Source organism: Podarcis liolepis (assembly GCF_965112155.1).
Source record: "Podarcis liolepis genome assembly, chromosome: 13".
Classification (NCBI taxonomy): Eukaryota; Metazoa; Chordata; class Lepidosauria; order Squamata; family Lacertidae; genus Podarcis; species Podarcis liolepis.
In genome coordinates, this window is record NC_139573.1 from 19,365,490 (window position 1) to 19,387,766 (window position 22,277).

Here is a 22,277-nt window from a genome sequence, read left to right on the forward strand (position 1 = left end):
CTTTTACTAAGTCTGTGCACATAAAAATCTCCTTCGATTGGATTAAGTCTCTCTGGATCCAAGACATTCTGTTTCTGTCAGCTGGCCAGATGCTTTTGGAAACTCACAAGCAGAACATGGAAGTGACAGTCCCTATTTTGTCCCAAACACCTGGTATTTAGAGGTCTACTTTCTCTGAACAGGAAGACATCCTTTAACAATGATAGCTGAAGTCTGGATTTGGTGAGGGCCTGCCCTGATTTCGCTTAGCTCACTGCAATATTGTTTCCGCCAATGTGATTATTCCAGGCTGAAATCCATGTGTATTCTTGCTCTTCCCATAGTGTTTTAGCAGCTGCTGTTTTCCCTCACAGCATCCTTCCACCCCCAAACTTTGTGAAATATCAGCAGAGCACTCTTGCTGTCTCACAGAGCAGTTTAAACTTTTGAAGTTTGGGGTTAGTGCAGGCTTTTCTGAATTGCTGCATGCTTTAATGCATTGACAACATGTGGATATTCAGCTGACGTTATGGCAAACGTTCTTGTGGTTAGGGAACTTCCCATGACACTTTAGCCTAAGTCTCTGCTATAAAGCACCCTTGTCATCATATATATATATACACACACACATATACATATACATATTTGGCATTTTTATAAAGGGTTTTCATGGACAGTATTGCTGTGGTCTTAGGCCAGTGCATGTATGTAGAAAGCTATGAAACCAGCAATAATAAATATTTTTACTGAGAAGATTTATGCTAGTAGCTCACTGTCTGCAGTGAAATGTGTATAACTACATCAGACTCACTGAAACTGATCCCAGGTTGAAGCAAACTGAAGGTACCAGACAGTTCTGCAAAATCTGATACATAAATAAAGCTAAGAGGGTATCTCCTTCTTTGACAGCTACATGAAATAATATATATTTCCTTTCAGTTTTTGCCAGGGTGACTAGGAAGGAGTTGGGGGATATTTTTCAAGCCAAGCAAAAATGTTGCTAAAGGGGACTGCTTTTGAAAGGGAGCAGAGGGATGAGAAATAAGGCCTTTGTATCCAAAGAATGAGGCCAAAGAGCCAGAACCAGGGCGCCTTGGCTGTTTTCCACATGTCTTGGTTAGCTTGTAAGAATTACTCTTTGAACTAGGCCTCTTAAGTGAATGTTGGCTTTGAAAAGCAGCAGGGACTAAATTAAAGTAGCGGAGGTACAAATTGTCCAAATCCTTGCTAGCATACGGGGGACACATGTGGGCATGAGTCAGTGGCTTTGTGAGGATCCAGAGACTGAGTCATTCGCTTTGCTGGGAGTGAACAAAAAATGGCAGTCGAGGAACAAAACAAGAGCCTGTCTGCCGCCAAGGGACCAGATGTCCATAAGGCTGGAGTGTAGAATCAAGGTTGGTCTGTTCTTGGCACTATTAGCACCTGATCAGAAAAGCAATCATGTCCTGATGAAGAGGGAACAGGTATTGCCTTGCTCCCCTGGCTGCCTCCCCTGAAAGACAGCACAGCCTCTTCTGTTCCTCAGTCCTTTCCACAATCCATTCCTGATAAACCGCACTGAATGATCAAGGCATGCCACACATCAGGGCTGCCTAGATCAGGAGCGCAAAAGCAGCTCTACCAATTCCTCCCAGAACTGACCAAGCTCTGTAGACTCAAGGATTCCCTGGGTCCAGGAACCTGATAGTGACCAAAGAGACCTATCATTTGGCTACATGGAGGTCATTGATACAGTGGTGCCTCGCAAGACGAAATTAATTCGTTCCGCAAGTTTTTTCTTCTTGCGAGTTTTTCGTCTTGCGAAGCACGGTTTCCCATAGGAATGCATTGAAAATCAATCAATGAGTTCCTATGGAGACCGTCCGGGGACAGAGGGGAAGCGCCGCGCACCTTCCCCTCTGTCCCCGGACCTGTTTAAAGCAAGGGAAGGGGCAGCGGGGAGAATTGCTTCTCCCCGTTGCCGCCCCTTGGTTCAAAAGGGGTCCGGGGAGAGAGGGGAAGGCGCGCTGCGCTTCCCCGCTATCCCCGGAGCTTGCGGGGCAAGCTTCGTTTTGCGAAGCAAGCCCATAGGGAAATGCGTCTTGCGAAGCGGCTAAGAAAACGAAAAACTCCTTCGTCTAGCGAGTTTTTCGTCTTCCGAGGCGTTCATCTTGCGGGGTACCACTGTACTTGTGTGTGTGTTTCTTCTTCAGAGAATTGAAGGCTCTTTGAAAGAAGGATTGCTGTGTACACTAAGGCTGTATATACACCATACCTTTAAAGCACATTCTTTCCCTCAAAGAATTCTGGGCATTCACATACCACCCAACATTTATCCAATGAAAATAGGGATGTCTCATTCCTTAATGATAATTTCACTATTCATACGCCACACATCTGACTGGGTTGCCCCAGCCCCTCTGGGAAGCTTCCAACATACATAAAAAGGTAATAAAACATTGAACATTAAAAAACTTCCCTATACAGGATTGCCTTCAGATGGCTTGGGGGGTCAGATAACTCCATACCCACCAACATTTCTCCAGTGAAAATAGGGACATTCTAAGGAAAAGTGGGACATTCGAGGATCGAATCAGAAACCGGGATGGCTTCTCTAAATTGGGGGCGTCCCTGGAAAATAGGGACACTTGGAGGGTCCACACTCACTGAGTTATAATTCTCAGCAACTCTTAACTAACCACATTGCCCAGAATTCTATGAGGAAAAGCATGTTCTCTGGCACGCAGGTCTTAGAGGCTTTTTTATTGTTGCAGGAACCTGCAAAACCTGTTTGTTCAGAAGTGACATTGGGACAAAACCTGTGGGCATGTTCATGGAAAGTGAAGCCTCTCTCAAACCCCTTTTGGCTCTCTTAAAAACAGCTGTTTGTCTCAAGCCTAACAAAGCCAACTGGAGCTCATTATATAAATGGAATACCACTGGTAGTCATTAAGTTGCTCATGATTGTGCTCATCAAATCTGTGCCAAACACAGCAGGGAAGTTCCCTTCTTTCTGTAATCCTGGACCACATTAGTCTCTGCCCTAATTCTTGCGCCAGGTGTGATAGGTGGGGTCATTAAGAGAAGGCCATCATGCTGGACTTTCTAACCACCTTTCTTTCCTCTGTCTCCCCAAACCACCTGTTGCTTCACTGGCTTTGTGTCCCACTAGCCGAAAGCGAGTTAGCCAAACTCCAGCGCCAGTTTCGTCTCCTAGAAGGCAACCGCCATGCCTACGCTTTCGAATCCCATGAAATCATTCGCAGGCAGAAGTATGTATTCATCTCATATCCTTGCTAAAATTCTGGATCCATTTTGGAGATCCATTTTGTTTTTCCCTGTTCACAGCAGGAACGTCGTGGTTTTATTGTTTTCTTACGCCGGAGATGGACATAGTTCTTTAGATAGCTGGAAATGGTCTGGGAGAGACCGTCACAGTGTATGCATTTGGGTTTGGGAGGCTATACCAAATCCTGCAAAATATTTTTATTGGGGGCAAGAATGAGCTGTGCGTGCACCATGAGGTGATCCCTCTTTTACATCATATTCAGATTTCTAAGAGAAACAAGCCTGTTGCCCATCACCAGCCTTAAATTGCTTTCATTGGACCAGTTGTCTAATCTTTAGTTTTCAGTTGTGCCACAATTTGATGAGCGAGTGGTATATAATCGCATTGAGGGGTGCTATCTCCTGTCCATTTTTCTTGGCACAGAGCACAGCCTGTCATCTCTTGTTCTGTAACATCCAGTTTTGGATTTGGGGAGCATTTGAATATTGTACATCCTACTGCAAGGAGAGAGCTGTAAGCTGAGCATTAAGAAATAATCCCCACCTCATGTACTGAAGCAGATACTGACTTAACACAAGGGCACATAGCAACTGATATGCTCCTGGCAACACACAGCTGACAATTGGTTTGGTCACATCAAGTGTGGACATGTTTGTGCATATAACCTGCCTTTCTTTAGCACATGCGGCCAAATTCCATCTCCCACAATCTATCACATATGTGTACATGCATGTACAAACATTTTATTTTTGCCATTATGCGCTTTTGCACGCTGACATGGTTTCAGATCTTGTACTCATGATTCTGTGTGTCCAACCTCTTCCTGCCCCTTTAGTATAAAACGTTCCCAGAGAATTTAGGATTCTTCTCTCTCTTCGTACTCTGGTTTAGATCACTTAATGAACGTTACTCATCATCCCTGCCCCTGAGAATCTTGAAGTTCTGGCCTTCTACCCTGACCTACAAAACATAGTACTTTCTTTGTAGGGAAATCAGAAATTCTGTGTTCCCAACACTGCTTGTTTCATAGGCACGTAAAGGCGCAATAAGTCATCCTAAGGCCTGAAATCTATTGTGCCTTTTTACACAGAGCTGCTAATTTTGAACTCTTGAAGCCTGCTCTCTTCTGAGAGTATATCCTGTCCCGATTCCCCCCTTCCCCATTCCATCTTGTCCCATCCAGAGTTGGTGAGATGCATGCTCAGATTCAAATCACCAGCTTTCCAGGAGTTTCTGTAGCAGTGTCTCAAAAACTCCTCTGAGCTGGCGCTGCCACCAATCCCAACCAAAACTCACCAGCACACCTGCTGCCATGGCGCTCCCGTCCGTGCCCACGCAGCTGTGTCTCGCCGTGTCATCCTGCCGCCCCTCAGAGTCTCTGCCCGGCTTCTCTTGGACAGGGCAGAGATAAAGCGCCTGGAGAAGGATAACAAAGAGCTGCTACAGAGGCACGCTGTGACTGAGAGCAAGGCCAACGCACAGCAGGAAAAGGTCCACGGTGACACTCTCCGTTCCTTGTTGGGACAGCGAGATGAAGTGAAGCAGCAAATAATTCAAGAGAAGAAGCAGGTAGCCCTGCTTGATAAAGAGGTACGGAGAAGGGAGCTAAGTACCAAGTTGCTTGGCATTTATCGATGTGAAGTAGTATCCTGAGATAGGATTTTGAAGCCTTCCAGGTGGGGAGTGGAGTATAATAGCAGGTACAGAGAACAAGTAGCGTGAAGTGAGGCCCTGAGAGCAGAATGGAAGTCTCTGAGAAAAAGATTTTTTTCTTCACCTTCCCTCACCCCCCAAAAAAATCCAGGTGAAGAGAAACTTCAGAAAGGAGAGGAGGATCTTTGGGGTTAAAAATGGGGGCTTTAAAAATGCAGAGGGAATTGGCAGCTAGGACTTGAGGGTGGAATTCATTAGAACAGGGGATCCAAGAGCCAAGGATTCTTTAGTCCTATCCCAAATACTAGTTTCTCATCCCATTTCCCTGCTTTTATTCTTGATTTCTGACAGATCGAAAACTGGAACAAGCGTTTGACTGACCAGAAGCTGGTGGTGGGCACTGGGACCCTGATCCAGGAACAGAAGGGCAACTTGCTGAAGCGGATAGGAACAGTTGAGAATCAGCTTGACCGGGTAAAAATGGTTGCAAGTGCCCAGGGTTTCTGAGAGCCAGGATTCTTGGCTTGTCTTCAGTTTCTCACTCCACTTTTCTATTTCCAGACCACCACAGAATTCAATTCTCAGCTCGTCTTGAATTCTCAGCTACGTGAGGATCTAGAAATTCTCCGGCTTGAACACGATCGCTTTGAACAGCTTTATAAACGTCTAGAGACGGTACATTCACACTAAGAGAAAATTGAGGAGAGTTGACAGGATGTAATTGCCCAAGAGAGTTTCTGAGAGGGACTGGAGTCGTGATGTAGACTAATGAAGGTTCTGTTATAGAATTGTGAGATCTGGTTGCTTGGAGAGAACTCCAGCATGGAATGGAAGGATGTGATTGACTGTTGAGAGTGGTATTAAAAAAAATATCAAGGCTTTTTATTGGCTGGGAGAGAATCACAAAGCTAAACCATGCATTTTGGAAAGTGTGTTTTTTCTTATTAAACTAGGGATTGTAACTGACCAACTAGATTCTGACAACAGAAATGATGATGCCCCCTGCCTTATTCCTATCCTCTTGGACCTAAGGATTTCTGATTCTTGGGTTTGACAGGGCAGGGTCTGAAGGCCAATTCACAGGACCTCTTTAACACTTGCAGATTCATGTGGAGTTTAAATCTATGGACTGTGCTTCTGGGGTTGGACTCGATGGCCCTTGTGGTCTCTTCCAACTCTATGATTCTATGCTACGGTGTGGATGACAATGGTTAGGAAAGAAGGGAAGAGCTGTGATTGGCTCCAGTGAGGAGATAGAACTTTGTGAACAGGATGGTATGGCTGTGTTGCAATTAGGGACTAGATCTGATGGCTTCCTCTCTCTCCCTCTAGGAGCTGTTGGAAACTCGTAGAGCCATTGGCGCAGTCATCAGCACATCCTCTGCAGCCTACGAAGCAAGGTTGGGGGGAAGGGGAGTACTCAAGCATGGTGGGGCAGGGAGGAGTGTCCCTGCAGAAACCTTGCTCATGTTCATACCCTGGTTCTTCATTGCTCTTCCATTGTCTTGCTGCCTCCACTTGCTGCACTGTGACAACTTAATCAGCAATAGCCATGCTCCCTCCAAGTCCTAGCTTCTAAGCATCACTCTAATATAAAAGACGCGGGTGGCGCTGTGGGTTAAACCACAGAGCCTAGGACTTGCCGATCAGAAGGTCAGCGGTTCGAATCCCTGTGACGGGATGAGCTCCCGTTGCTCGGTCCCTGCTCCTGCCAACCTAGCAGTTCAAAAGCATGTCAAAGTGCAAGTAGATAAATAGGTACCGCTCCGGCAGGAAGATAAACAGCATTTCTGTGCGCTACTCTGGTTTGCCAGAAGCGGCTTAGTCATCCTGGCCACATGACCCGGAAGCCATACGCCGGCTCCCTCGGCCAATAAAGCGAGATGAGTGCCGCAACCCCAGAGTCGGCCACGACTGGACCTAATGGTCAGGGGTCCCTTTATCTTAATATAAAAGACAGGGCTACATATCCTCTGCACTAAAATGGAAATTCTGCTTCAGGGAAACAAAAATTCTGCACCAGAAAAAGCAGGATTCTGTGACCTGTGCAGCAAAGCCTGAGGAACCTTTTTGGCTCTGTAGGTCAGATCCAAGCCACACAGTCCAAATTTGACATGAGGGCAGGGCTGCTGATGTCACATAGTTGGGACCCAAAGCTTGCAAAGAGCGTTGCATGGCGCTTAAAAGAATGCGAGGCTTTACCAAACCGCCAGGTGATGGGGTGGTAGAGCCAAAGCCTGCTTTCCCTTTCCAGTGCACAAAGGAGTGCACTTTGAGGCTCTTGATTGCACATCGGCACCTGCGTCTTCCATTAGAATGGACTAGGCCATCAGCCCATTCAACACAATGCACTCAGTCCTGACTTATGGCCACTCTCCAGTATCAAGGGCTGAGGCCTTTCCCAGCCTTTTCTACCTGAGATTCCGTAATTGGAGATGGCAGCAGTTGAGCATAGTGAGCTGTGGCCTCTCCTAAATGGTGAAGTAATATGTGAAACAAGGACTTCCTGCCTGTCACTCAAGCGCTTCATCGTTATGCTAGATTTCAGAGGTGGTGAAGGAATGGGGATAAGAGCATGAAGAAAAGTTGGGAAGTGGAATTGCTGGTGGTTCTCTCTCACATATCCAAACCTTGTCCCCACCCCATTTGTCCACTGGGGTAAATATAGGGATGAGGCACATACGCGCCTAGGCCAGCTGCAGGACAAGGCAAAGAAAGATGTAGCGCAGTATGAATCGGAGATGAAAGAATTATGCCGCCAGATAGAGAATGACCAGCGCTTGAATGATTTCATTTCCGTCAAGCTGCAGGAGAGGACATTGACGGAGGAGGCACTAAAGGCCAAGCAAAAGAAAGGTTTGTGTGTGTGTGTGTGTGTGTGTGTGTGTGTCATGTATGGTTAGGGGCTATTTATTGAGTCATTCATTCATTCCCACATGCCCAGAAGTGGTCTCGTGGCAAGACAGAATGGGTACAGAACAAATAGAAACTAAGCAATGGCTCAGGTGGCCTCAGTGATTTGGAGTGCCAGTTTCCAGCTCTGGCTCGTTTGTCAGCCATGGACCCTTTTGGACAGAAATAACTTGGACGCTGTTACCCATGCTCTGGCAACTTCCACAACTGGATTATTGCAACATGTTCTCTGTAGGGCTGCCCTTGAAGATGACTTGGGAGACTTCAACACGTCCAAAAGACAGCTACTGGCTGGGGATCCATTTAGAACTCACATAGCCAGTTTCAAAAGAGGTGCATCGGTTGCCAATTCATTTCCAGGCTCAGTTCGAAGTCCTCATGCTAGGATTTAAAGTTTTAAATGACTTCAGCACCAAATGTATGAAAGACCCGCTTGCTTGCTTCCTTACAGACCCTCTCCGGGATTTAGAATGTCGTAGGGTAGTTCCACCATCTTCAGAAGTTGAGGGGGACAGCCCAGGAGAGGGCATTATCTGTGGCAGGTCTAAACTATGTTCCCTTCCCACAGATGTGTGTCTTGCACCTTCGCCACGTGGTTTTCATCCTTTGCTGAAGATGCACCTCTTTATCCTGGCCTCTGACGCCTGCGATACACATCTCAGGGTCCACCCTATTCTCTTAATTGTATTCTGTTTTAACTGTTCTTAATGTTGTATTTTTAAATTGTTGTAACCTGCCGTGGGAACTCACGGTGAAAGGCAGTTGGAAAATCAAGATGTCCTGAATAATAATACATAATGAGCAAAACTAAAAGTTATGTATTTAATTCCACAAAAGCTTGTAGTAAATTCCCCCCCCCCCCCCCACTAGCAAGATCTATTTGTGTCAGGGAGCTGACATCGGAGCGAGAGGCGAAGGGGAGGCTCCCAGATGATGCTGGCGAAGGACCCAGCAGCAGGGGGAGAAACAGCTCAGTAGAGGGGGAAGCCAATCAGCGCAACACCAGGGATAAAGGGGGGCAGACGGGGGAAGTGGAGAGAGGGCTCAGGGACTCTTCACTGGACATCAGTGAGGAGAGCCCAGGTCCTCCGCTACCCATGCCTTCCCTGTGCAGAAGACTCCCGCGCAGTGAGAGGAGGAGGAGACTGGGTGTCAAACAACTTTTATGTTGGAAGAGGTTCAAGAAACGCCCACTGACGGATTCTGCCAGTGACTGAGGCAGCCACGATGAGAAGGGGCTGTGCAGTCAGAAAGGTTTAACAAGGCAAATTAACCGAGAAAGGCACCAGTTTACGCACGAGTAACTCATACCTATTACAGTTTGGATCTACAGAAGCAAGATCACCATACAGTATAACTTACCAACAGCAAATATCACCAGCAGCCAAAAACTGCACAATCAGATGCTTGTGAGAAAAGGGTCAGTGTTTGCTTCTTTGTCTGGTGCCAGAAGTATTCCTTGGCCTTTGGGAGGCAAGTGTGTGATGTGGTTTATAGTGGGACAGCTCAGAGCCAGGACTGCTGGCTTCTCTGGGAAGAATTTTGTGAATTAAAGCAGAGGATCTTGGGGGTTAATACCTAATCAATCTGTGTTAAGTTACCCCCCAACACACACACACACACACACACACACACACTTTAATGAACTTTTTTGTATTCAGAGAAATAGTTGGCTAAAGAGTATGGCTGCAGCCCAATTAAAACATTTTAATAAGTTATCATGTGAGTTTTAATAAGTTATCATGTGAGTTTGATTTAAATTCGCATGTGGGTAAAACAGCATTTCTAAAGCAATCTGCCTACTTCCTTTGGCTTAGCAATTATTAACAGTAATTGGGTCAACGGCAAGCCATCGCTAAACAGACTATGGCTTACTGAAAAGCAGCAACAAATCAGCATTTATGGTTTGTTTCTCTCCATGCAAATCTTCCAACGCACACCTTCATGGGGATTTCTCTATTTCTCTTGTCTTGAGAGAGGGAGAAAACCTTTTTTCCATGCCACGCATAATTTTAGAAATGTCTATCTTGTCGCCCCTTTTCTCTAAGCTAAAAAGCCCCCAGTGCTGCAACCTTATCATAGGGGACATCAGCCTTGCTTTTCTCGTGTGGTTTGTTGGAGGAGAATCGAGCCACCAGGGCTGGTTTTCATGTCACATCTTGCTTCCTCTTGCGGTTTATAATCATTGAAATGTTTCAGCTTTGGTCAAGACAAGTGATTAAAAAAGATGGGCGGCTTTTCCACTCCTTTAATGCATGTTTCTGATTGAGGTGGGGATTCACATGACTTTGAGGTTGCCCTAGGAACCGGGGCTCCTAGATTCTCTTTATTTTCAATTAGAGGAAGAGTCCAAACGGAAAGACCCCGAGGAGGAGATGCTTGAATCTTTACACACCACCGTGGATCAAGTCCTGGAACTCACCGACGCGCCAACCTTGGATGCTGCATTGACTATATATGTGCAAGGTGATGGGCAAGGCAGGGGGCTGCAATGGGAGAGGGTCCATTTTCCTTTTGAACCATGACTGTCCTCTGGGTCTTTTTGGCTCAGGAAGAACAGAATGAGATCTGGGACCTTACCCTCCATAGGGGCTGCCCTTGAAGCAGTTTGGGTCCCGGCTGGTTCAGGCTGTGGGATGCGAGTTAAGATCCAATACCGATGTTTTTCTTTCCCACTTCAGAGGAGGAACGGAACTTTGCTCAGTTCAACTACGTCAATGATCAGAACGATCAGAAGGAGCAGATATGGGAACAAATCACTGAGGTGAGTGCTGTGTCTTGGGTTCCCCCCCCCCCCCCCGTATTACAGTTTATCATAGAAGTAGTGATATTCGTGCAAGCAAGTTTTTTTTTTTGCAGTCTCTGCACAATGCTGTCATAATCACAATGCCAGCCCATACTTCCTCACCCTCTTCCCCAATTCTTCCAACCTTGGCTGCTGTTAGCAAGCAGGGATTCCTGCCGCATGTTGCTGAACGAGGCTGAAGTTTGCTTCCTGGTTCCCAGTTCCTTATTCAACACAAGCGCAGAAACAAGCAGTATGCGTCCCCACTGTATACATTTAAAGCATGTGGTTTGTGGGGGGGGGGGCTGTAGTTTGTTAAGGGTGTTGGGGCAAACTAGAATTCTTTGTGGAAAGATTCTTTGTGGAAAGCTATGTGCATTGAATCTGCTTTAAATGTATGCTGTGGATGGGGGCTAGGGAGGGTGGGGGCAAAAAAAAAAAAAAAGTATGCTGTGGATGTCCTCTGCTTACCCAAATAAACCTTGGGCTGCACCACATTGCATCAGGGCTCTTTCCCTTTTGAGATGTCCTAGCACCATAGTGTTATTTTTGCACAAGCTTCTTTCAGGAACGATGCCCTTCCACCCTCTTATCTCTTCCATGCGCCTTGTTTTTGCCAACCTCCTGTAATAGTAAAATGAATGACCCCACCCCCCTGCTTTCTCCATCTTGCTCCTCCACTCTTCTAGCTCTACCATGAGATACAGGAGGCACAAAAGCAGAGTGCCCAGGAGGAGGGGGAGCAGCTGTTGCGGCTCAAGGAGGCCGAAGCGCAGCAGGAGGAAGCTGTGAAAGAGGCGAACCGGATTGAGCTGGCATTGAAGGGTCACCACAAGATTTGGGAGCAGCTCAAGAACGGTAAGCAGGGACTGTGTTTGTGTGCCGGGAAGAGAAAGATGGTGGAGGCATCATCGTAGGAACTGGAAACATGTTCTGAAGCTTTCCTTTGCAACCTGCAGAACTTTGGGGCTTGGTTTTTCTTTGCACTGAAAATTTAGGTTCTCAAGATGCCACTTTTCATAGCAGTTGCTGAGCTCTCACAGCAAGGAATCTGGCCAGCACTTGATTGATTGATTGATTGATTGATTGATTGATTGATTGATTGCACTTACATGCCACCTTTTTCTCCAAAGAGCTCAAGGTGATATACACAGTTCACTCACTCCACATTTAATCCCCACAACACCCCTGTGAGGTAGGTTAAGCTGAGAGGCAGTGACTGGCCCAGGGTCACCCAATGAGCTTCATGTCTGAGGAGGGATTTGAACCCTGGTCTCCCATGTTCGAGCCTGACACTCTAACCACTTCACCACACTGGCTCTCACTCTTGGGCAGGTTTGAGTGCTAGGCTAACACTACACAGATAATGGAGGATGAGAGGCTTCAATTTCTAACAGCGAATGCCAGTGCCTAGCCCTGGTCACCAGGCCCTGTTACCTTCAGCACCATTATTCTTTTAAAAAAGGAAGAAGCGGTTGTGGTTCCTTGCCAGTAGTTGGGATAGTGGTGGGGAGGGAAATGGCTCTGTGTTCTGGTTTGAAAAGGCTGTATGGGCCTGATGCAGTCCACAGACTCCCTTGAGGAACAGGATGATCAGCCAACAGGCACAGCTAGTCACAGAAAATACCACAGATCCTGGCTGTATCATCCTTAGCAGACAGATAAGCTTGAGGAGGGGGGAGGCCTGAAAGGCAAAATTGGAAGAGGGAGAGAATATCATTTTGTCAAAACAGTAATACTCAGGCTTATCCTGTGGAATTGGTTGCCAGTAGGTGTGGGACAAAGGAAATAATTTCTTTTATTATTTTTATTTTCCATGCAATGTGTAATTAGGACTGAAGACAAACTGCAGCATTTAAGAAAGCTGAGTGATTTTAAGAGGCTTTCCTTTCCCAATGGACCCTTCTTTCAAATTGCCTTCAGCTTTCTGGAAAAACAGACAAAAGAAAGCTGTCACCTGACTCCAGCCTGTCTCTTGGAATTCATTGTCACAAGATGGGCTGATGGCTGGCCAGTTGAAGATAGCTTCCAAAGAGCCATGTAGACAAAAAGTACAGAACATGCAGGGCAAATCTGCACTATCATATCCTGGCTCAATATGCCAGGATGTGAATGAGTGTTATCTGCTGCTTCGCTCTGCCCACAAGTGAGCAGCTGAACAAGCCAGGACTCAGCTATCAATTATAGCTTCCCATAGGGTTGTTGAGGAATTCTGATGGGAATGGGGGTGGAAATTGCCAGTGCTCATTTATACATCCCATGCCATGGATGGAAAGCAATCTAGTGAATATGAGCGGTATTTGCTGCTGCCATTTAAAGCTTGCAAAAGATACACAATTAATGACTCTCCCTCCCGCTTTTCATCGTGTTTCCTTTTCAGTGCAGCGAATGGTGTGAAATAATGTCAGAGGTTCTGTCAAGTTCCACCACAGTGGACAGTGAGCTGAATAACATAGGGTGGTTGTTGTTGTTTTTTTTTTGTCAGAAGCCAAACTGCAGTGGAATGGAAACAGCGCTGCATGCAGCAAACGCAGGTTGGAATGGAAATCGATGGCTTCTTCCTCACTTCCTGACATGTGCAAACCTGAAAGCTATGGTTAATTGCTTACAAACTAGCCAGGATATCTAGCCATGGCTTAAAGTTGATTTTAAGACCCTGTCTGGTTTGTAAGCCATTCACCATAGTTTCTGGGTTTTCAGATAATGGGCAGCTATGGTAGACAGCTGGGTCCTGGCTTGTTCAGCTGCCTGCTTGCTGGGCTGAGCAAAGGAGCTGCCTGGCACCTGCGAGCAGCAGTAGCTCATGCATATCCTGGCTTATTAAATCCCAAGATAAGACCATGCAAACCAGGCCACCATTTATCAAGTTGACTCTTAGCAGGGCTGGAGCTACCATTGCCTTGGGCAGCGAATTCTGTGTGTCATGAAAGAGCAGAAAAATGATTAATCATTTATTATTATTATTATTATTATTATTATTATTATTATTATTATTATTATTATTCTGCTCCCAGGGAGAGGTGTTTATTTTGGGGGACGGGGTGTTGTCTCATGTGCAGAATAATTTGGCGAGCCTTAGGTACTGGGCACCTTGAATTGGGGAAGGGGTGCCACTCACTGGGCTGACCCCTGACACTTATCCGGGTTGAGCTCAAGACTTCCAGGCTCTCTAGGAAGTGAGTGCTTAAAGTTAAGAGCTGTGTGGGTGGGCTCATTCATTTGTGAGCTGTGTGGGTTCATTCATTTTGCTTTCTTTCCTCCTCTCAAAGCAATCGAGGCTCTCTTTTGGAAACTGCAGTGTGACTACTCAGTGCTGGAAAAGAAGCTGGGCGGGTCGACGACTGCCCTGGACGAGAATGTTGCGATCTACCTGGGCTTGATTGAACAAAAGACCAACCAGCTGTTGGCTATGTATTCTTTCGCCAAGGCTGAGGTATGCAGGGTGGATGGGCAGGACACAACAACAGGGGCAGGAGAAAGGGATGGCTCAGGGATCGTGGAGAGAGGGAGAGGAGGAGACAACCTTTTGACTCACTTCTCTGAGCCCAATTCCCTGCTGCAATTACCGTGTGCAAAATATTTTACTGAGAGTGAGAACCCCTATCGATTTTGCAGGACAAACCTGCTTGCAAATCTTTCCTGTTGAATAGTCTAGGGTTTTAATCCCATTCTGATATAACTGTTTGTATGTGTTCCTTTCAAAATGTCCTGGTGCAGAGGGAAATTACTTTGCAGCTCTGCAGTGGAGTCCACAGGGCTTGAAAGCATGATATTACTTTTGCTTTGCCAGCCTCATTTCAAATCCCTTAACACATTTACTTTTATTTTATCAAATGCATTTCTGCAATTGTGAGGGTTAGTAACCTTTTAAAAAAACTGAAAACCAAAATTCTCATATTAGCTGCAGCCAGCGATGTCACTCCGTTTTTAATTGATCTAGTAGGAAGAACAGATAGATCTGGATTAATAGGTGGGGCAGAGTACTTGACCTCAGGCTGTTTTATTTTAAATCTCTAGTGGGAGGGGAAGCAATAAACCTTGCCTCTTCTTTTCTCAGGAATATGATCAGCCCTACGACACTCTGGAGACAGTGCAACTGCTTCTGGGGCAGAAATCTGAGATTCGGGCACAGCCTATGCTTGTTCGGCCACCCACTGCTGGGTAAGGAGACCTGCCTAACCCCACATGAACCTGCCCGTATGTTTAAGATTTTCTGTATCAACCTGTTTTGGACTACAATTCCTATCAGCTCCTGCCAGCCCAGCAGCTGGAGGGCACTGGGTTGGCAAAGGGGGTGCTATACTGCGATCATGGAAAGTTCAGATGTTTTGGATTGCGGTGACAAGGAAAATTGGAGAGCATAGGATATGAGTTTATGAGGGACCCCATGGTTATGTTATTAGGAAAACTGAATGAGCATATGTTAAGGGAAGATGCTAGAGAATATTGTTGTGAGTGTGTATTCTTTTTGAAATGGCTTTAGCTGTCCAGTTTAACTGCTTGTCAGCATCTCAAAGAATGAGCTAAGTGATGATTCTGCCTGGGAAAATGGGGTAGGTGTTGTCATGCATGTGGAGGAGGATTTAAACACGTTGCAGAGTTCCCAAAAAATAGACCAGAGGCAATTGTATTTCATTCAGCAAAGCTTTACTGCTACTGAAGGTAAATGAGCATAATGGTCACAAATCCAATACATTCAGGATTGGCACAGTCCATAAGAAATCCAGTTGCAGCAGACTTAATTTAAACTTAAAAAGAACTTATAGTAAGACTAAACCTGAACATTATAGCATACAGAACGGAACACCACACCAGAACAAAGAGATAGAAGAAGAAAGTGTGTGAAACCCAGGCTCCTCCTGGCCTGACTATTATAATCAGCATGACCTTGACAGAAATATAACAGAACCAGTTTTAAACCAGCTGTACTCAGCTTCCCAGAAGGAATAACCCAAACATCAGAAACCTTCTGCCTGTTTCCTTCACATAGAAAGAAACCTTCCAGAACACTCTTGAACTAAGTAGAATAGGAAAGATTTCTACACATCAGATCAATACTTTCTGTACTAAGAAATGCAAACTGACAGGTGTCCCCCCGCACTCCATGGTTGGAGACCATGTGAGCCTAGGCAGAAGAGCAATAGCCAGAGTAGTTGTTGTGTGTGAGAGCTGGAAGCTGGGAAACAGAAACATGTCCTGGACATTGGGGCTTCTCTGGAAACCTAAAGGGGAAGTAGCACCCATGTGTTAATGTTGTGAGCTCTCGAATCCTATATCCAGGTTGTACACATGTGCATATAAAACCATACACCCTAAAGACACCTCAGTCTCCACTGACCTTCATTCCAAGATTTTGGAGCCAGTTATTTTGAACCCCCATAAAATATTTGAGGGAGCTAGGACCCCCCCCCCAAATATTGATGGGCATTGCCCATTTTATTCAAGTGGACACCCCTGTTCCAAGAAAATCAAACCCCGAGTGAGCGCTTGGAACCCTGGGAATCTCTCACTGCTTGGAGATTGGGGTGGTACATAACAATATGTTTGTAACACCCCAAGATACAGATAGCTAAACACTGGAAGAAACATCTTTGGGAATGAGAAAAAGATATCTGGTATGGAAAGTTATTGCAGAAAATGTTTTACAGTTAAAAAAAATTACAAGGAAAAATGATGAGATCATAGGATATGAATAAATTATGGATCCTATGATTATGCTATTAGGAAAGAAAAATGGTGGGCAATATGTTGGCAGTGTCCCCAGATATGGATAGCTAAACACCGGAAGAAACAGCAAATGCCATCTGTGTGGGACTGAGCAAAAGATATTTGGCATAGAATATTAATGCATAAAATATTTTACTATAAAACAATCTGGAATAGTACTGTGATGATGATGATGATGATGATGATGATAAAGTCCTTAAAGTGTTTGCATGAATGTATTTTGTATTGGAATTGTAAAACTCAATATAAAATATTTGGAAAGCACTACTGGAAATTAATCTAAGATTCAAATTATGCCTAATTTGTAAAAGAAAGAACTGCAATAGTAAGAATTAATTAATTATAAAGCAATTACGTCTTTATGTTGTATAGGAATGCATTATTTATATAGAGAAAGCCTCTGGTAGAATATCAAGATCGTTTGTGGAATTCTATAAAACAATGTTAATTTGCAGTGCCTTAATGTTGATAGATGACATGAGGATCATTAGTTAGAATGTATAGTTTATTTTTGTTTCTATAAAATAAGACACATTAAAAGCTGGGGAAACAAATAATTGTACTGCGGCTCTGTTCTGGCTGCTCCCACCTCCAGCATTAAAGGAGAAGGAATGGAGAACGGGGCCTTTTCTAGGATGGCCCCTGCTCTTTGATGCACCCTGTCTGGCTTCTGTCATTGGGTGCCTACATTATTAAGTTGTAGTTGCCAATTCTGCGTGTTCTTGTTTGCTCAAGAGACATGTTTGTTTTGAGACATTTAACTGATTTCCTGCTTTCTGTTTTGTGTATATGTTTGTGTGTTGCTGATTCTGTAATTATTTTTTAATTGTTATATTGAAATGGATGGTTTTAATTATGTTTGAAGCTGCCTTGGAGACCCATGTTGGATAAATATTTTAAAAATGCAATCAAGACTAAATGCCATAAGAGGCCTTGGTTTTTACACACACACACACACACACACACACACACACACACACACGGTAGGGAAAGCACTCATGCAGAGGAGAATATCAGCAGATTTTCTGAGCAGAACGGTTTACTGTGTTAAACCCATAGAAGAAATTTTAGGATGGGACTGGGATGCAATGGGTTAGATCCAGCTGCCCACTTCCCAGGAAATATTTTACTCTGAATAACTTGGCAGCGGGCAGAACATTCAACAGATGCAGCGTATTCCATCTCCCTGGGTGCCTCCAGACTGCCGCTGTTTTGCAGGAGGGATTCAAGTGCAAAACTTTAGGTTTGTGCCTTTAAAGTAGGTTAAAGCACTCTGTCACCCTAGTACAACAAATCCACTTAAAAAACCCACAAAACTGGACTTCTTAGAAAGTTACGGGGAAATGCCTTGAAAATTGTGGGGTAAATGAATGATTAACAGGAAGATGTATACATCAGGATGATTGCTTATCGTTGTATAAATGCCTCATGAACAAGTTGGAATAAATGCTGAATAAAAATTGGTCTTGGGAGGAGCCCTGGAAAAAACTGTTTTTAAAAGGATTGGTTTGCAGTACTTAATGCAAAAGACACTCTTTGTTTTTATCATCTTAATGTTTGCTCTTTGCAGAACTGGCCATGAGCCAATAACAGAAGAAGACGAGAAACCCTTAACTCATGAAGAGCTCAAGCAAAAAATTATGAATGATGTGAGTACAAAAGGCCAGAGAGGGTCCTGGATGCAGAGCTAATATTGCTATTACTATTACTCAGATCGGGGTCTTCTAAAGCAAGTTCCTTACTGGATTATTATTTACATACCTTTTGTGACTGAAGTATATTTATATACAGCAAAATTAATTCTGAACAGCCATACAATAATTTCCTCTTCTGCTTTGCTTTCTGCAACTCTCCTTGCCTCTTGGGGCGGGGGGAGTAGATTAGGCCCCTGCTCTAAAAACATTTTCATGGAGAAGCAGTTTGGCAGTCGGAGTAAACAATCCTCACACAGGGGCAGATATTTTCCCTACCTCTTGGCATATTTATTAGTTTACTTGTCTAAGCCAAAAGGTCATGGCAAAATGCAAATAACTTGAGTCATAAAACAAGCCTGCAGACAACAAAATCCATAGAGCTTTTAAAAAATAAAATCTGAAGGGCAACACAAAATCAAGGCAGGCTGCCCTAAAAGCAATCATGGGTGTGCTTGGATACAAACGTTTAGTGTCCCTTATGGCCCCAAGAAGCAAAGGAAGGAACTTTTATCAACAACAGTCTTATCCTTTAATTATACTTCCCACTGTAATACAGTGGTACCTCTTGTTAAGTACTTAATTCATTCTGGAGGTCCGTACTTAACCTGAAACTGTTCTTAACCTGAAGCACCACTTTAGCTTATGGAGCCTCCTGCCAATTTCTGTTATCATCCTGAAGCAAAGTTCTTAACCTGAAGCACTATTTCTGGGTTAGCGGAGTCTGTAACCTGAAGCGTATGTAACCCGAGGTACCACTGTATGTATATCTAAACTAAATGCATGTCCTGCTCCCAGGATTTATCAACACCTCCATTTCCCTTCCTTCCTCTATTGTCTCCCCTGTGCCACCTTTCAGATAGTGAGTTCCTGAAGGCAGGGACCTGCCCACTTGTACCTCGTATATGCCATGCAGTTTGATGGTGCCTCATATAACAGCAACACTAAAACACAAATTCGGGATTTTGCTGTATTTCGCCATCTAGTCAGTAGCAGGTTTGGGGGGCCCTTGGGGAAGATACTCTCAGCATCCCCCCCTCCTGTGTGGGCCCACCTCCCTCCTTGCCACTGTTACTGCTGCAGCTTCCCCTCTCCTTCCTATGGGCGCATCTTGCACATACAGGAAGTTGGGCTAGATCATCCTTTTTGTCCCTTCCAGCTATACAATTCTATGATTCTATTCTCTCTCAAGAGAGAGAAGGAGCACAGGGCAAGTGGAGATGGGCGCTTTCCCTTCTCTTTACACTTGTCCTTGCATCTTCAAAGAGGCGCAATGGACTGGCAGCAACAGTGAAAAGGAGGAGCGGCAGGCCCCCAGAGCTTAGGGACTCGGCAGAGGGTCCCCTGCAGGGAACTCAAGATGCCGACCTCTGACACCATACAGTAGCAGTTAAGGCATTCAATAAGTTACTGATCCAGGTATTCTGATCTCAGGAGTCTTGTATGTGACGCCGAAGAGTCTTCCCCTGAGCCTTTTCCACAGATGCATGCGGTTACGAAACCATTTCACAAAATTAACTGAGGTTTCTCTTCTCCCGGCCTCCAGATCGCAAGCAAGACAGCAGCGCTTTCCATAAAGAGGAACACACAGCCTGATTTAGCAGATGAACGTGGTGGGCTAAGTTCGGCCAAGAAACAATCTCAGGCCTCTTGACTGGAGTAGGAAGCTATATACGCAGTCTGTGTCCCGTGCCACGCAAAAGACGGAAGCCAAGTTTGTCACTGGCAGGGTTGTGTTACAGTGTGGTCCTGCGCCACTGCCTTTACACCTGTAGCCTCTGCAGCCCTCTTCCCATTGGGGATGATCGGCATGCTTGGATGTAGCCTCCACCCTGCCGTGGATCTCCAAAGATCTCCCTCCTCCCGGTGAAACGCCCCTCTTCTTGGCTGCTCGCTCGATCAGGACAGATGGACTGTGCCAATAATACATAACACATGGTCCGCCATATCAACAACGCTCTTCACTCCCGTGCTGCCCACTTGCTTAAATTCTTCATAATTTGACTCTAGATCCTCTTGCAAAGAGAGAATGCGTCTTAAAAAAAACCACACACCTCTGCCTGTTGTCATGGTACATGGACTTGCGACCTCTCTGATAAAGGAATCTATCCCCCGAGTCTCTGGTTTAGTGAGCTGGTACTTCTAGAAGCCTTCTGGAGCAAGGGGGCCCAGCTCCCTGTCCTAACAGGATTCACCATCGGGCTTAGAAGTAGGTGACTAAAACTCGGCTCTGTTCCTCAGCAGCCATCTTGTGTCAGGAAACCGGCATGTTAGCTCCCTCATGCTATGAATTGCCAGAGTCTAATGAAGTCTCGTTCGCTGTCTTAGACAGAGTGGGTTGAGGCCCATGAAGGGTATAAAGTGTCTGCTGTGCTGTGTGAGAGGAAACTGGGTGTGTTCAAAGCATTGGCCACATGTTTTAACTTCTTTTTTTTTTTAACCAACTAGCCTGTTCCTCAGAGTGTGTTTTTTACCACATGGGTATCTAAAATGAGACTGTGTCAGTTCCACCCAGAGCACTCGTTTACCACTGCTAAACTGCAGCGTCTTCAGTTTTGAAGATTACATGTAAACGTGTATGCAAAAATTCTGCTTTTTATGGTGAGGAGCAGTTTCCTCAAGGTGTGGGTTGTTGTTTTTTAAGTTCTTTTAGCCCTGATTTTAGAATGAGTGATTTATTTTTTTTAATCCTCAAAAAGGGTGATACTCCCATCATATTCACCTCACCCAAACCCTCCCCTGCAGTGCCCTCTTCCTACAGTGTCGCCAGAGAATAATCTTGGGGAATCCATTCCTCTCCCAAAGATAATCATCATGGAAAAAATCTCTGTCGTTCCCATGGATGTGGAATGTGGGAGCGGTGCGTGTTGGGGAGGCCACAGAAGTGGGCGGGGCCTGCCCTCTAATGGGGGCAACTCATGCACAGTCCCTGTGACAAGTGGGAAAAACTATCGCGTTTTTTGATTATCAGTGTAAATTGGAAACTAAAATGATTAAAATGTTTAACTGGTGAGGTAACGACTGGATATTTTTTTTTGTCGGGGGGAGAGGGAACTGGACCCAGAGATAGTGTGATGCAGGTTGAATGTGCCTCTGGATGAGGCAGAGGTCTATCATCCATCCAGATTTAAAGAATTTTATCTAAATTCGTCTCCCAGAAATTTGAGACGGTGGGAGGGGAAACAGAACAAGAAACAGTAAAGCAACAGGACCTCCAAGGAATAATGTTTTCATTAGCGTTGCAGGTGAACTTTGCTAAACAGGCCTTCCTTGTGTGAGTAAAGGTAGCAGAAGATTTTGGTCATAGGAAAATTCTTTGCTAGATGGGTAGCCAATGTGATGTCCTCCAAATATTTTGGATTACAACCCCATCAGACCTAGCCAGCCTGGCCAGCAGCCAAAAGATTATGGGAGGTGTAGTCCAACAACATACACTATATTTTATGGTTGTAGTTTAAACTCCACGTCCAACCTAAGCACAGAAAAGCTGTGCCTCTATAATCCTCTTGTGTTTAAGGGCTCTAGTGTGGAAGTAAACAATATGGTTGGGAATTTGTTGTTTTATTATTTATTGCAATCTTAGCCTACCTCCCCCCCCCCCAGGAGCGCAAGGTGATGCTCATGGTTCTCTCCCTCCTCATTTAATCTCCACAACAACCCTGTGAGGTAGATTAAACAGAGGCAGTGAGCTTCATGGTCAAGTAGGGATTTGACCATGGTTCCCAGGTTATGCGTAGTCCCATGCTCTAACCACTACACCGCACTCCCTAAATACATTTTTCAGTGTGAGGTGAGAGACAGAATGTCCCTGCTCCAGCCACTGCGGGTGTACACACAAGCCTGGCAGCTGAATCTTAGTATCATAACTGGCAATGAGATACTGTCCTCCACTGTGAAGTTATTAAGTTGCAGGATGGGACATATAGCAGACTACTCTGTCCTTCAGTAGAAGGATACAGCCAGTAGACTTTGGAGGACCAGCTAGGAGTGGGATGCTTGAAGCACTTGCCTCACGCTGCCTAATGGTAGAGCTGGCCTTGGAGACTTGGTTGTGGGAGAAAAAGCCCAATCAGCCTTCATGGAAGTCCTACTCAAGCTTTTTAAGGAACCATTTGTTTGCCACAAGGTGTCAGCAGTGTCCCAAAAAGAGGATAAGCATACAATTATGGGAAGAGCCATGGGAGGATAGTGGTGTGCTGGGGATTGGAATAAATAAGGCAAGGAGCTGGGGAGACTGGGTTTACTGGGAAAGCCGAAG

At 45.2% G+C, this 22,277-nt stretch overlaps 1 protein-coding gene across 2 annotated transcripts in view; it reads left to right on the forward strand.

The window, feature by feature from the left end:
• The window catches only part of ODAD1 (outer dynein arm docking complex subunit 1), a 24,530-nt gene extending 3,493 nt beyond the window's left edge, over positions 1–21,037 (forward strand). For both annotated transcript variants that reach the window (XM_083471757.1, XM_083471758.1), the window contains exons 3-15: positions 3,134–3,233; positions 4,651–4,840; positions 5,255–5,377; positions 5,465–5,578; positions 6,236–6,303; positions 7,572–7,759; positions 10,157–10,282; positions 10,498–10,580; positions 11,291–11,459; positions 13,871–14,034; positions 14,659–14,762; positions 17,899–17,977; positions 19,566–21,037. In XM_083471757.1, the coding sequence (XP_083327883.1) occupies positions 3,134–3,233; positions 4,651–4,840; positions 5,255–5,377; positions 5,465–5,578; positions 6,236–6,303; positions 7,572–7,759; positions 10,157–10,282; positions 10,498–10,580; positions 11,291–11,459; positions 13,871–14,034; positions 14,659–14,762; positions 17,899–17,977; positions 19,566–19,673 (1,616 nt within the window). In that variant the 3' untranslated portion in view covers positions 19,674–21,037. The remainder of the gene's footprint in view (positions 1–3,133; positions 3,234–4,650; positions 4,841–5,254; positions 5,378–5,464; positions 5,579–6,235; positions 6,304–7,571; positions 7,760–10,156; positions 10,283–10,497; positions 10,581–11,290; positions 11,460–13,870; positions 14,035–14,658; positions 14,763–17,898; positions 17,978–19,565) is intronic.
• Positions 21,038–22,277: the final 1,240 nt, after the last annotated feature.